We start from the raw sequence: 15867 nt of genomic DNA on the forward strand, positions 1-15867 counted from the left end.
TACTCAGACGACCAATCAGTCTCTCCGGATCATTGTGAAGCTATCAGGCCACGCCCCTAGCAACCATTTAGAGCACCTTAGCAACAAGTTCCATAGACTTCCATTGAAAGAGATCAAATGGATATCTCTGGATAGAAGAGTCATAGAAACATGAGGGTGGTCTCGTTTGACTCGGGGCAGCAAACAGCCAATCATGAATCACATCAACACTTCCTAGCCCCTCCCTAGCAACCATTGTCGAGCACCTTAGCAACCAAAATTCACAGACTCATAGCTCAGAGCAAGGATGTCGCAGAAACGTGTAATTTGGCACATTTGAAGAGGCTGATAGGATCTGTAAGAACATACCAAACAATGGCGTAAAAGTTGCACCCCTGGGGGGCAGGAGGGGCCCAAAGTTGCCCCTATGAAGTACTATGGTGTAGGACAGCCCATGAAATGGGCTGTCCTACACCATAGTAAGCGATATTCTATTGAACATAACTCTGGATCACATTTGAAGAGGCTGGTAGGCTCTGTAACAACATACCACACAATGGGGTAAAAGTTGCACCCCTGGGGGGCAGGACCGGCCCAAAGTTGCCCCATTCACGTACTATGGTGTAGGACAGCCCATGAAATGGGCTGTCCTACACCATAGAAACCGCATTTTTATTGAACATAACTCTGGATCACAGTGTCATAGAGACAAGGGGGCGGGCGCATTTTACTCAGACGACCAATCAGTCTCTCAGGATCATTGTGAAGCTTTCAAGCCACGCCCTAGCAACCATTTAGAGCTCCTTAGCAACAAGCTCCATAGACTTCCATTGAAAGACATCAAAGGGATATCTCAGGATATAGGTGTCATAGAAACATGAGGGTGGGCTCGTTTGACTCGGGGCAGCAAACAGCCAATCCCCAATCACCTCAACACATCCTAGCCCCTCCCTAGCAACCATTGTCGAGCACCTTAGCAACCAAAATCCAAAGAGGGATGTCTTCCATTCTGAATGTCACAGAGACGTGGGAGTTGGTTTATATCATTCATACTGACAAGCAGCCTTTGGAGTTTCATGATTGGCAGCTGCCAAGCCACTCCCTAGCAACAAAAGAGAGTACCCTAGCAACCATTTTGCAAGACCTATATCTCTGCATCAAAACATCGTATAGAGATGGGGGTTGGTTTATACATTCACACTGACTTTGGAGCTTCATGATTGGCAAATGCCAAGACACTCCCTAGCAACCAAACAGATTACCCTAGCAACCGTTTTGCAAGGCGTATATCTCTGCATCAGAACATCGTATAGAGATGGGGGTTGGCTCTTTTGACTCATGCTAGCAAACAGGACTTGCTACATGCTACACATGCTAGCAGTGAATAGCTACATGCTAATATTGATTAGCTAAGTGCTAAATCATGCCAATAAAATGCTACAAACACCATAGTAACCATCTGTGACAACTACAAACCACCTAGTAACACCATAGCAACTACCCAGAATACCCTAGCAACTGCCTAGCAACCACCCAGAACACCCTAGCAACCACCTAGCAACCGCCTAGCAACCATCCAGAACACCCTAGCAACCGCCTAGCAACCGCCTAGCAACCACCCAGAACACCCTAGCAACCGCCTAGCAACCACCCAGAACACCCTAGCAACCACCCAGAACACCCTAGCAACCGCCTAGCAACCACCCAGAACACCTTAGCAACCGCCTAGCAACCTGCTAGCAACCACCCAGAACACCCTAGCAACCACCTAGCAACCACCCAGAACACCCTAGCAACCGCCTAGCAACCACCCAGAACACCCTAGCAACCGGGTCGTGTTTTTTGCCACTGCAAGCACCATTCACATTTTCTTCTGGAAATGTACCTTCTAGTTATGTTTATTATTTAGCCTAAATACACAGCTGTGAAAGGTTGTATAAAAAGTTAATTTAAATATAAATATGTCCTGACATAATTCAAGGGTTCATTATATAGATAGATAGATAGATAGATAGATAGATAGATAGATAGATAGATAGATAGATAGATAGATAGATAGATAGATAGATAGACAGATAGATAGATAGATAGATAGATAGATAGATTTGGTCGTTCTATGAATAGTGAGTAAATGTCAATGGTATACATTCTAGTTATCATCTTTAAATAGTTAATGTCAGAGTAGGCTATAGTTGATAAATCTAAAAAAAAAAATCTAAAAAAAAACTAACGTTTGTGAGGTGTAGCCTATCATGCTCAATAGTCAGTGAGATTCAGCTCGCCTTTACCATAGGGTTCAACAACAGTACTGACCACTTTTCCTTGGGGAACTATTTTTCCCATTAATTTTCCCAAAGGGAAACCAAACCAACCAGCCACAGGGTGAATCACAACATTACAAACTTTGATTTGAAGCAACAACAACATTTTATTTTTTATTTATTTTGAAAATCAGAGAAAAGGACAAGCACATGACAGCTTTTTGAAAATCTTGTTTTTTTTATAAATGGAATATTGCCGTATTTATTATAAATGTTTTTTTTTTCCATGCACATCTTTTTTTAAATTCCTGTGCCCTCATAATCTTTAATCAAAATAACTTCCCCCTCCCTCTAGTGACATCTCTTTTATGAGGATGTTCACTTGCGAGAGGGCGGGGCTGGGCAACCTGTCACTCACATGACATCACAGCAATAGCAAACCACAACAATCCCTTAGTTTAATCTAATCTATTCACAATGGATGGAATCAAGTCCCGCTCTACAAACAGAATAGGGCTAGTTCACTTAAAAATGAAAATTCTGTCATTATTTACTTCGTTGTTTCAAACCTGTATGAATTTCTTTCTTCTGCTGAACACAAAAAAGACATTTTGAAGAAATTGAGTTCCCCATTGACTTAGTAGGAAAAAAATACTATGGAAGTCAATGGGGTCCATCAACTGTTTGGTTACTGACGTTATTCAAAATATCTTCCTTTGTGTTCAGCAGAAGAGAGAAATTCATACATGTTTGAAACAACTTGAGGGTGAGTAAATGATGACAAAATGTTCATTTTTCAGTGAACAATTCCTTAACCATTTTAGCTAATATTAATTCATAGCTTTAGCTCTAGCTCAGGTGTCCAGTCCTGCTCCTGGAGGGCCAATGATGTCTGGCAAAGTTCAGCTCCGAACAACCTGCCTAAACACTTGCCTGGAAGTCTCTAGCAATCCCGAAAACCTCGATTAACTGTTTCAAGTGTGTTTAATTAGGACTGGCTCCTAATTCTGCAGTGTATTTGCCCCCAGAATCAGGATTGGAAACCCCTGCTCTAGCTGATTACGATAGTTTGTCATACTGATTAACCTGCTAGGCTAAACATGAGTTTAAACACTACCACTATACATTTACATGTTGAGGATACTTGGCTATTTTGATTAAGTTGAAAAAGATATCACAATAATGCAATGCATTTTTGAAAAGACATAATAAACCGCTACTTTAGGGTCCTGGCGGGATAAAAATCCTTCGGGGTAAGAGAGTCTTCACTAGCGACTATCCTGAGCTGTGATGTCAGCCTGTTTCATCTGAATATATGGATGTTGTAGAATGGCCATCAACAGAGTGCAAAAGTCAGGTTCTGGAAGTAAAAACTGAAATTGATTTTGAGCGGTAACTTATAAAAAGACAGACCTACTGTGTATTTGCTTCTGCTGAAGACATCTGTCCACATAATTTTTTTAAATTATCGTTTAACAGCGGAATTCCTGGTTAAAAAAAACTACATTAGGCTACCCAATAATAACCCTTGATGCTGTACAGAAAAATTCCACCATTCCACCAGTCAAAATAAAAAAAACACTCCCATGAAGCACTGTGAATGGCGTAATTGAGTCGATCTCTACGATCTCAAAATATAGTTAGGCCTAAATTTTTGTATATAATCAACATTTATAAATGAGTAGTTTTATGTTTCTCCATTGTTTTTTAGTTTATGCTGTTTGCAATGCTTGATGGGATTATATCCCTACTAAAGCTGTTAAGTAGTAAGTACACAGTCTTGTACCTTTTGTATTTTTGTTTTTGTCTGATATTTTTAGGGATGCACGATATTGGATTTTGGTCGATATTCGATATGCCGATATTTTCAAACTAATTTTGTCCGATGCCGATACCGATGTATACCGTAAAACTTCAAATAATAACCGAGTCCTGTCTCTTTTACACGCCTGGTGTGGCTACAGGTTCGGATAAATAAAGGCCGGTCTCAAATAGAGGCCTGGGGCCTCATTTATAAAACTGTGCGTAGGATCCTTACTAAAAGTGTACGTGCGCCCGAAAGCCAAAACTGGCGTGCGCAAAAAAATATTCAGACTTATAAAAGCGTGCGTACGCCAGAACCTGCGCATGATTCACTTTATAATCCCACTCAGCTGGAAGATTGTGCGCACATGCGTCTCCTCCCCGAAATAACCATATATGGAGCTTACAACGCCTAGTTTTACTATGCATATCCTCATCTGCATATCATTTGCATATGATTATTCATCCACGTGATAACATGTTTAACGGTACAAGACATTAGGAAAATATGAAATACGGATGTGTCGTCACATTACATTAATAAAAATCATTTAGTAGCCTATCCTTGCCTTGTTTTTGAATAAATAAATCAAATAGTGTAAAATACATTTCAGAGAAAGTTTTTCTCAATCTTTTCCACTGACCAAATAGTATTTTTAATTGATTTATATTTTTTATATATATATATTACTTTTCAGTAAATGTCATGTAGCCTAGTTTAAGTGTTTAACTCCGTTAATGAGAATGGCATATTTAATCTAAATGTTTATATCAGAAGTAAAACATAGGCTAGTTTAAATCATTGTTTTATATAAACTGTAGCCTATTTATGATTAGGACTCATAATGAAGATAATATACAGTTTTACTTCGTCTGCCGTTATTATGCGTCAGTTTCACTAGGCTAAACGGCCCAACGCGCTCGCTGGCGCGGACATTTAAGATGTGGATATTTGCTTCAAGTGATAGAATTGGTGAGTGAAATTATATTTGTATTATCTTTCTGTATGTAAAATTTTATTTAGATTTTCTGTCTAAAAGTGACCAAAAAGACATTTAACTCCAGCTCACCATCGGTGTCGCCAAACTGCTCCGTCTCCAAAACGTTCGTACGCATGGGTCAGAGTTTGCGTGCAGGTGCGCACATTTTCCCGTCAAGTTTGTTTTTATAAATCACAATTTATGCGTCGGAAGTGGCGTACGCCTCTTTCAGGGCCTGTTTTGTGCGTACGCAACGGTTATAAATGAGGCCCCTGGTCTGTTTTTTAGTTTCGGGTTGTATTTAATCTTCTAAAACCCGTCAGATCGTCTGTTTAAGCCAGTTCTATGGTGCAGATTGCGCACGCAAGAGAGCCCTGCACATCTGGACGGGAGCTGCTCAAGCAAGGCAGGCAGAGAGAGTTACGTGTCGGGTCTATGACAACTAAAAGTATCGCACACTGGGAAGCGCAGCGCCGCATCTATGACAACTCGAGGTATCGCACACCGAGAAGCGCAGCGCCGCGTCTATGACAACTCGAGGTATCGCACACCGAGAAGCGCAGCGCCGCGTCTATGACAACTCGAGGTATCGCACAGGCATAAATTGTGGAAAGTGAGTGAGTGAGTGAGTGAGTAAATATTAGGGAAAGTAGGCCTACATGTATTCGTATTGAACCGAAACGGTACGTGTCACGGTTCGGTGCGTGGATTTACACGGAGAATACACGGTATAAAAATAAATAATGAATGTAATGCGGAACTACTGTTAGATACGCAGGTTCTTTATGGACACCTAATCTATAGCCCCGTCTTAAACTAGGTTTATACTTTCGCCTGCATCCGCAATGATGACATTTTTGCGGCGCGCACCTTCGCGCTCGTGCCTCTGCACATAAATAAGATATGCTGTATTTTCAGTTTTATGGCTGATTGTCTTATTTTGTTTACAAGTTACAGATGGAGTCTGGAGATGATGTGGGGCAGGCTACTTATTGTTTACATCTTACTTTACACACTTAAGGACAGGCTGTTGCAGCTAACTCAGGGGAGAGACTGTATGACAGGTGGTAGTACAGCCTAAAACATGCACAATAAAAAAAATTGCCTTCTGCATTTTTGTTTTGCTTTTCCCTGCATTGTACCGAACTCGTACCGAACCGTGATGTCTGAACCGAGGTATGAACCGAACCGTGACTTCTGTGTACCATTCCACCCCTAATATGTATGTATTAGTGGTCGAGGAGAAGCTAAGGAATATAGAATGTGAACCTATTATCTGATCCACATTTCGGAGCAGAAGGTGGCGGTAATGCACCAATAAGCTGGATGCCATCCGTCGTAAAACAAGAAAGAAAGAAAAAGTAATCTCAGGGGTCAGGGGTCATGCACTCTGGTCTGTGGCTACGCAGCCTCATATGCAGCAGAGTGAGATCTGTGTTGTGACAATCCTCCCATAACCATCATTACAATTTGTGTGACTTGTAGTTTGTCCCTCTCGGACCACTGTTGGTAAATTCTCAAACCTTGCCGTTTCAGAGATACTCTGACCCAGTCGCCTTCCCATAACAATTTGGCCCTTTTAAAAGTCGCTCAGATCTTTATTCATGCCCATTTCTCCTGCATCCAACACATTGATTACTACAACTGATTGTTTGCTTAATCTACCCAGACATTAATATGTGAATAGTTACAGCATCTACCAGCAGGGATTAACTAGGCCATGCTAACCAACCAAGACTTTGACCCGCAGGCATAGTAACAATTTTGAACAGTTCTTTTCAGGATATTCACCTACAAATTATCGATTTTGAAGAATACGTCACATGTCAGGACCACTTTCACTCCCCTTTTTCTATTTCTCAATCACTCTGATTCCTCATTCTGTTTGTGTGTGTTCTGATATGGAAACTTGCAAAAGGAAAGTGTACTGCGTCAGAAAAGGGGGGACACAGCATTGTTCAACTGATGTTATAAACAAAGGAAAAGCTTTTAAGAATGTGCAGACAGTTGTTTACAGCATGTTATAATCGATGTGTCATTACACAATAAAGAGGATGCAGAATTCTTGTGGCATCCTCTTTGGCAATAGGATGTGTGTCATGTCACTGCATGTCTCACTGGTCTTACAGTAAGAGGTACTAATAGTTACAGCTATTGCCAATGGCATAATATTTGTTGTAGTGCCACATGACAGATTTATCTTGCAAGACTTTTGGCTGTAACCTTTTGGATGTCTAGAAATTATATATTTGAACAGAACCATTCTGCATTTCATGCTGCTGGAACAGTCTGCGTAAACATGTGGTTGTTAAGGTACAGCCCTTGGAAAATGTATCTTGACAGAGAAGTTTCCCATCTACGTGTAACCTTTTTGTTGCCAGTGTCCCAAGGCCGAGTGGAACATTAAAGCGAACGGCTCCAACAGTTCCTCTCCAACACCACCCTGTCCTGCCTTTGTGTGGAGTTGGATCTCTGAGGGTGTTCAGACAGAAGCTGTGCTTCCGTTCGGTTACCTCTCGTTCTACCCAACACACAGTTCTTTTAGTTAGAGAGAGTTTTTTTATTATTATTTTTAAGCAGGGGTCCATAAAAGGGGGTCTGCAACTGTAATGCAGTGGGTCCAGAAATTTAGATTTAGTGATCTTACTAATTTTTTATGAGAAAATTTTAAATACTATAAAGTTATATAAACTTTAAAGTTTGTCTACAAACTTTTCAATCTGTTTTTAATTGATTTGCAAGCATCATACAACATATAAATATGCACAAACAGCACAATATATTGACACCATGATCATTGGCTTGAGTTACAGATTTTGTAGTTCATTCATATTGAACAGTATTTTACACGTCTTCTGTTCAAAAGTTTGTGCCCTCTAAAATGTTTTTGAAAGTCTCTTGTGCTCACCGGGGCTGAATTTATTGATATTGTTAAATATTATCACTATTTATAATAACTGTTTTCTATTTTAATATATTTTAAACAGTCACATGATCCTTTAGAAATCATTATAATGCGGATTTGATCAGGATTATTTGGTGAATATAGAATACAGAAGAACAGATCATGATTCTTTATTGATACTAAATCAATTTTATGCATCCTTGCTGAATATAAGTATTAATTTCTTTTAAAAGGGCCCCATGAACTATTGTATAAAATTCAGTATTGTTTTAACATTTAAAAATGTTTTACATTTCCTTGGTCTGTCTCTATCCAGTAAATGAGTCTTTGAACCGGTGACGCCACCATACGAAAGAAGTAGTTTTTCAGCATCCAAGTTGTTCTCAAGAACTTGCACATGTCTGGACGTGAATGGAATGAGGCAAATAGGCAAGACATGTTAGTGCATATTCTGACTGAATTTGAAATGTCACGCAGACTACAGAATGCAACTGAAAGGGTATCGGAGACATATTTTAAATAGAAACTGCTTTTGTGCACACATCGTTGTGGTGAGGTACGGTGCTCTTGTGCAAATAAGTCAGGCATACCGTCTCTGTGGGCTTTATTGCAGTTCCTCTAGGCATCTCTTTTCAAAGGTTGAGCGTTTGCTGTCTCCATGGCAACCACATCGTTCTATGGCTGCGTAGGATATCCTCTGCATTTCAAAACAGTTCCCACAGTCTGTGCTTTCATAATAGAGTGCCACCTCCCCGTGGTCCTCAACTATGTATGCCGTTAGATAATCATCACATGCAACCCTCTGGTATTGAACCGTGTGCTGTTCGGGTTTATGCGTTTTCATCCTGTTGCTTATGCCTTACACGAACAGTTCCAGCATAATGTATTTGTGCGCATACCCTAACTCACTCAGACCAGAAGAGAAATGTCTCATATTCTGTTACCATTAAGGCTGTGTTAGTGTAGGACAGATCTTTTGGACGAAAAGCTTTGTGACCTAGATTTAATGATAGTGCATTGCAATTTTTTTCAACTCTTTAATGGGTGTGTGTGTGTGTGTGTGTGTGTGTGTGTGTGTGTGTGTGTGTGTGTGTGTGTGTGTGTGTGTGTGTGTGTGTGTGTGTGTGTGTGTGTGTGTGTGTGTGTGTGTGTGTGTGTGTGTGTTGAAGGATTCAGACTCCCAGCTGCACAGGTCACTGGGCAGACTGGTCACGCGAGCGAGAACACACTCTGTCTGCCTGGACACTTTTTTTGTTGTTGCTCGTGCAAAATGGACAGAGCACATGAGAGCACTTTTCCACTGCCGAAGCGCTCTCAGATACACAAACAGAAGGTCTCGGAGGGGCACGCCTGGGGAAAAGCACAGCAGAAGGCAGAAAAACACCCGGCCAAACTCTCCTAGATCTTCCTGAGCTGGAAAACGGGAGTGTGAGCGATAGCCGTAGACTGAATGTGATGCACAGCTGGCTTGAGAGGGAGGGAAAGACACAGAGAGAGAGACACACTGCATTTTAAACCGAGATGTACCTGCATACCTACGTCGCGTGTATGGGTGTGGGTGTTTACATGCAGGAGATTGTTTGAAGGAGAGACAATGTGGAAAAGGAAGCACTGGGAGGAGGTCGAGTTCTTCAGATTTCTTACCGTCTTCTGAGGCGAGAGAAGTAGATGGCAACAGAGTGTTAGTGACAGCGGCAGCAAGTTCCTTTTTGTGCTGCATGTAAACTAGTACAGAGAAACACAGAGAGAGCGAGAGTGAACAGGCACTCACTCTGGAAAGGGAACGATTGAAAGGGAGAGAGGGAGGGAGGGAGTTGTGTATCAATGAGAGCGGACGAGGGGGAGCAGCATACCCCTAATATGAAGCAGGCGCCTGGACAGCAGCCTGCACTCTCTCCATCGGGGAAGATGGAGCCCAAGTCTCTGTTCAGTCTGCATAAAGCCCTCGCTCAGCCTGTGAAGATGTGCATGTTTGATTTTCCTGTCTCCATCCTGGATGATCTGGTAAGAGAGAGACTGCAGTCGTTTCGTTCTGATTCACCTGGTGCGAGTTCATGTGCATGTGTTTTCATTTAGTTGTACTCACCCTTTGGCTGTATTCTTCTGTTTTCGGGCATGTTGGCTTAGAGCCAGTGAGGACTTTAACTGACGGTCCTCTATTCCTCTATTCTCCTCAGTTCACACTGTTCCTTCTCATTAAACGGGTTACAACTAATCGATAACGGCGTCTGGAGTTCGTCTTACGCTCAGTAGTGAGTTCTTCTTTTGGCATGCGGAACAGGATGTTGTTGCTATGCTGCCCGTGGCTATATGGCGTTTTCTTTTTTTAAATGTCAGTGGCACATTTCGGACAGAGATGTTCAAGGGAAATGTGCTACTTTTGCTAAGTAGCAGATGTTTTTATGTGTCAGCACTTCTGCATGTGTGTCTAGTTACAGAGGCTTCCTTTATTTCATATTACATGCTTCACTTCAGTGCTGCACTGCAACTGCTTCAAGTTTAATGAGTCATCTTGAAATGAATGTGAATCACTATTGGTCATGTGGCTTTTGTTTTGGATCTGTTTGAATAATTGTTAATGAAATGGGTTAATATTCATTTATTCAAAAATATGTTAAACGTGCAGTTCATTCTGCAGTGTCTTTGCATACACCTCTTGGGCATGTTTTTTAATTTCTATAATTTTTGGAGGACTGAAAGTAAAATAATGTTTGGGTGATCCAACTGTAAATTCTGAAATACTTCTGAAACTCTTGAAAACAAAACCTTATTAGGCATATTTTATTATTATTTCGTAGGAATAAAATATATTATAAAAACAAAACTGCTTTACTGCTTATTATTATATATTTTTAAAACTTTGTCTGCCAAACCTCTGTCATAGAGAGGACCCCTGTAGACCACCATGGCTGTGAGTCAAGGTCAAAAAGTCTCTTAAAATATGGGATAATTAGTCGTAATACATTAGTCATTATATTTGATCATTTTTGAATTAATAAGCCATGATGCTTGTAAAAAAATATGAAACCAACTGAAACCAACATGAATACAGAGTACATTTCTAAGAACTTTGCACATTTTATTAATGATCAAAATATTTCCAGCAGTGATGTTTGGCAACAGTGGTATCGGATCGGCTTGTATCCGTGTCTCAGCCAGTGACTGTCTGTTCTCACTGACTGGACGGGGCTTTTGATATAGTTTCTCTTTTGGCCTCAGCCGTGAGGAGAAAGCACTTTTAAATGCCAAGTTCTGAGTGTCAAAGCGCCTTAGAATTGTAATTGAGCTCCAGAGAATAAAGCAGGGTAATAAATTGAGCCACAGAATGGTGTTTCTGTGGCACTCAAGAAAGGAAAGTATGTGAGCTCTCTCTGTGAAAAAGAATCAGGGGTTTACATACTAGGCCTACATTAGGTCAGTGAATTAAGTTTTTGACCTATTTTTGAAAAGAAGGTAGGTGTCTTCAATACTTAAAGCTGTTGTCAGATTGCACTTCCATATTGAGAGCTGTTTCACACTGGCCTGTTATAACAACATTATTGTTTTAAGCAGACATGCATTGACAATGCATTTCCTCTTGAACTTCAGTATCCACCTGTGGTCTGTGTTTGTGGGTCAGGTTTTGTCTAGTCTCACACAGCCAGACCTTTGACGATCCATACTGCATCTTATTCTAGCCAAGAACTGCACATTTAAATAATGGCATGGCAGTATCCGCAAATCATTGTACAGAAAAACTAAATAAAGTATACAGACTATAAGTATATAATATTTCATATAGGCCTACATAATTGAATGAACAGTGGAAATCTAGTTGTCTTGCTATTAAACACCTAAAAACTCTGAATATCTTTCAAAAATGAAATGTCACTAAACCTGAAAAACAGTCAAATCCAGTGATTATTTTGTGTTTCATTGTTTCTTATCAATCTCGTACCTTGACTTTGTTTTAAAAAAATCATACTTTAACTATGTTTTTACTCCTGGAAGTAATCAGCCTATCAGATTACAGAACTATCAGACAGTTATAGTTAACAGAATGTGTTTTGCCCAGATTGTTGAGACCAAGCGCACCCACAAGGATATAAAACCTGATTTTACCAACACTCTATTAAAAAAAGAAATATAAGGATTATAGAAGGATAACAATGCAGGGTAATACGTGGTTTGTACACCATGTGAACATTTGCTCCTTCATTGGTTTGATCATGTTGGAACAAAAAAGTTGTCGATCAGGTTTTTAGTTTTGTTTGATTGCTTCACTTGCAGTTTCTGTTTTGTGCGGGAATTCTTTTTAAATTCCCGGAGGCTTGTGCATTACAAATCATTCATTGGTAGCCTTGAAGGTGTTAGAAGAGCTTATGAGAAAAACTGTAGATGTTGTGGATTTCAGTGAGAGAGTTGTGTTACCGTGTTCCCTGCATATTGATACAGCTGTTTGAGTCCACACGTGTCGGACAGGGCCAGTGTTTTGGGGTCAGCGAATGGGGAAAGAGAATTTTGCGCTTCGTGTCTGTCACAAGATCGAGGATCCCTTGCAGTTTATGGTACAAAGACTCATTCGGGAAGGTGATGTGCTGGAAAGACAGAATTGATCAACTTGTTCAACTGATACGCTGGTGTGGCTTTGGTTGTGTGTACGTGAATGATGATCTGTTCTGTGATTTGGAAGGTTTAGAGGAAAGAAAACAGGTAAGAAGAACTACTTATTTCTTCTCTAATAGTCTGCAAATTTATATTAACTAGTTATCAGCTGATCGTATTCTATTAATATAGTCAAAATAAATGTTTTATGATTACATTGTTTATTCATATTTAATGTCGTCTGTAGTGTAATTGGTTGACTAATGGATTACAGAAAAAGGCATTATAGAAAAATATTCAAAATCAGTTTCCGGAGCATGCAGATTTCATTGGAAGTTAGTGGGCTGCTCCTATAGAAATATGTTGAAATCGGTGCTAGAGTTTGACATGTCTTTAAGGCGGTAGTGTTTGTGTATGGGTGTGAATGGATACCAATGAGTGACAAGTTGCTTCCTGCACCTTTTAAACCGTTCTTGGCTGTGATAGTATCTTTCAGGTGCTTTCCACAGGCTGAGAAATGTGTACCTTATCCTCTTCTGGGTCTTCCTTTATTTTGACGAAAGAAAGAAAGAAAGAAAGAAAGAAAGAAAGAAAGAAAGAAAGAAAGAAAGAAAGAAAGAAAGAAAGAAAGAAAGAAAGAAAGAAAGAAAGAAAGAAAGAAAGAAAGAAAGAAAGCGTAAAATGTTCAACACATTCCAACTAATCACTCAGAATTGTATAAGATTAAATCTTTTTGGAGTTGTAAGCACCTACAAAAATATATATTGATTGCTTTCCCTTGACAAGGTTACACTGGGTTGTTGTGTATCAGATTGAAATGATGAGTATGCAAACAAGAGAAAGAAATATAGCATATACAAGATAACTTGTTTGCAGGCTCATTACATTTGTCCCCATTTGATATTGTGTACTCTCAAAGTACAAGTGTTCTTTCTCAGGTTGACGCAGGTTTGAGAGGAGACTGGGTTCAGGGTGAACATTGTTTGCTAACATTTATGTGAGAACTCTGATGGCCTTGATTCCTGATAGAAAGGAGTATGGAAAAGTTCTTCTAGATCCTATAATCACTGGTTTTTGACTGTGTGTCTGGGAAAAAGAACAAAAGTGATCAAATGAAGCTTCTCCAAAGAATTATAAACCATGCTGGTGCTGAAAGAGAACAACAAGCTGTTGTCTATCAATCTCAGCAGAGAGCAGTGCAAATAGTGGTTGTGCAATTGAGTTCCAGCTGCGGCAGAGATAGCCTTAGCCTAAGTATACATGCAGCAATCCCAAACTTTTGGTGCCATGGGTCATCTCTGTTATATACATGGGCCTAAATGTCCATGCCATTTTTCCATTTTTCTTTAACAGAGATGTTAAAGATATATAGTGAGATATATATATTGTGCATCAAATATATTATAATGATTTCTGAAGGATTGTGTGACACTGAAGACTGGAGTAATGATGCTGGAAAATGCAGCTTTGCCATCACAGGAATAAATAATAAAATATTAAAATATAAAACTGTTATTTTAAACTGTAATATTTCACAATATTACTGTTTTAACTGTATTTTTGATCCAATAAAAATCAGGCATGGTGAGCATAAGAGACTATCCCCACAAAAATAAAAAATAAAATAATTGTACCAATCTTTTGAAATCTAATGTGTCCATTGATTAATAATACGATATATTAGAATACAGTCATTTTGTGAAATATCACACTTAAACAAAACAAAAAAATATGTATGTATATATATAGGCCTATATGTAATTGACATTAATTAGTCTCTCTGGGTTCTTAATGTGAGTGAAAATCATTCAATCTATTTTATATATTTTTTTATTTTTTAATTCACAAAAAATGATTTCAGTGCTGATTTCAATATTTAAAAAGCCTCTCCACAGCTCCTAAAGCACAGAGTATGCGTTTCAAACAGCTGTCTGTCTTGTCAGATTTCACAATATCATCATAATGGTTATGAAAATTTAGTATGGGAATTTGGGAAAACACCAGGTGCACAGCTGCTTCTCTTTCTCGCAAAACACAATTCCTCTGGAGAGTTTGAGTTTCCTGCTTTGCGTCATTGTTGCAGTCATGCCCGAAGAGTAAGTTACCAGTATTTTCCAACAGAGGGCGCTATTAGTATGCATTAAAGTCAGGGTCATGGCGTTGGTAAGATCCTGGTAGATCATGCTTGGGTAAGGTTGTGTATTTTTGTGGTAACTAGGCTAGTAGCTAAACACTTATTTTAAGGTTGAAACAGGTTATTCATAATGATTTACAGATTCATATACAAATTTAGGTTATTCATATACAGATGGCTGTCTTAAAAAGTATGGATCAGGAAGAGCATTAAAAATGTGTTAATAAGCGGGCCTGGTTTATTATAGTTATTATTATTTGTCAAATTTCATTAATAGATTTACTGACAAACCAAAGCTGTACAATGTACTGAAAGTCCACATGTTATTTAAGTGTTTTTATTGTTTTGTTTAGAAACAGTGTCACAAAGCCTGGCTGGTTCACAATTCCAAAAGTTATGTGAAATGTGGCCTATTGTGTATTTCTTAAATAAAATTAGTCAAAAATGATATAGAGACAATAGAAGAGTTAAATGCACTTATTAGGGGCCAAGCACTGAAAGTGCGGAGGCACCTATTGTTTTTGTTGGCGTTCTTATTATTATTATTCTTCCGTTTCTTCTTCTTCTTCTTCCGCCATTGAAGTCTATGGCAGCCCTATGAACCGCTTGCGGGAAAGTTGATTAGGGGCCAAGCACTGAAAGTGCGGAGGCACCTATTGTTTTCGTTCCGGTTCTTATTATTATTATTAGGTGTTCAAGCACGAAGTGCTGAAAACCTATTGTAATTGTACTGATTTTTAGGTGTTCAAGCACGAAGTGCTGAAAACCTATTGTAATTGTACTGATTTTTATTATTATTATTATTATTATTATTCTCCTGTAAAACGCATCGTGCAGCCCAAACCGTAAGTGCTGGAGACTTGAAACTTTGCCATATGGTAGTACAAAAATCGAGGAGAGGTTATCAAATTATGAGCCAGATTGGCCTATAGGTGGCGCTATAGCAATCAATTGCGCGAAACTGGTCATAACTCCTAGACCGTATGTCGTAGACTCAAGTGTCTTATATCATTGGAAAGCTGACCACCTGACGTAAAAAACGTATATCTCCGATTTAATTTCCGCCATGATAGATTTTCCGCCATTTTGAATTTTGTCAAAAACCTACTTTTGCGAACTAGTCCCTGGTTTTTCGCCCGATCGGAACCAAACCAATGCAGAAATGTTCTCTGGAGTCTGATAATCAATAATTATTGAAAAAAAGTTCAATTATCGATTAAC

The 15867-nt window shown here is 39.3% G+C and overlaps 2 protein-coding genes across 4 annotated transcripts in view; one reads left to right on the top strand and one right to left on the bottom strand.

Moving 5' to 3' along the window:
* LOC307011909 (serine/threonine-protein kinase pim-3-like) overlaps positions 1-10182 on the bottom strand; it is a 45019-nt gene extending 34837 nt beyond the window's left edge. Inside the window, exons 1-3 of one of the 2 annotated variants that reach the window (XM_079638003.1) lie at positions 10015-10182; positions 9782-9929; positions 9573-9653 (exon numbers count right to left, since the gene is read on the bottom strand). The gene's annotated coding sequence lies outside the window, so the exon portion shown is untranslated. Of the gene's footprint in view, positions 1-9572; positions 9654-9781; positions 9930-10014 lie in introns of those variants that run through there. The other variant, XM_079638002.1, reaches the window with a different exon arrangement.
* LOC307011908 (ral guanine nucleotide dissociation stimulator) overlaps positions 9738-15867 on the top strand; it is a 30286-nt gene continuing 24156 nt past the window's right edge. The window contains exon 1 of one of the 2 annotated variants that reach the window (XM_079638001.1): positions 9738-9932. In XM_079638001.1, coding sequence (XP_079494127.1) covers positions 9753-9932 — 180 coding nt within the window. In that variant the 5' untranslated portion in view covers positions 9738-9752. Of the gene's footprint in view, positions 9933-12247; positions 12621-15867 lie in introns of those variants that run through there. The other variant, XM_079637999.1, reaches the window with a different exon arrangement.

This window comes from Phoxinus phoxinus (assembly GCF_949152265.1).
Source record: "Phoxinus phoxinus genome assembly, chromosome: 15".
Lineage (NCBI taxonomy): Eukaryota > Metazoa > Chordata > Actinopteri > Cypriniformes > Leuciscidae > Phoxinus > Phoxinus phoxinus.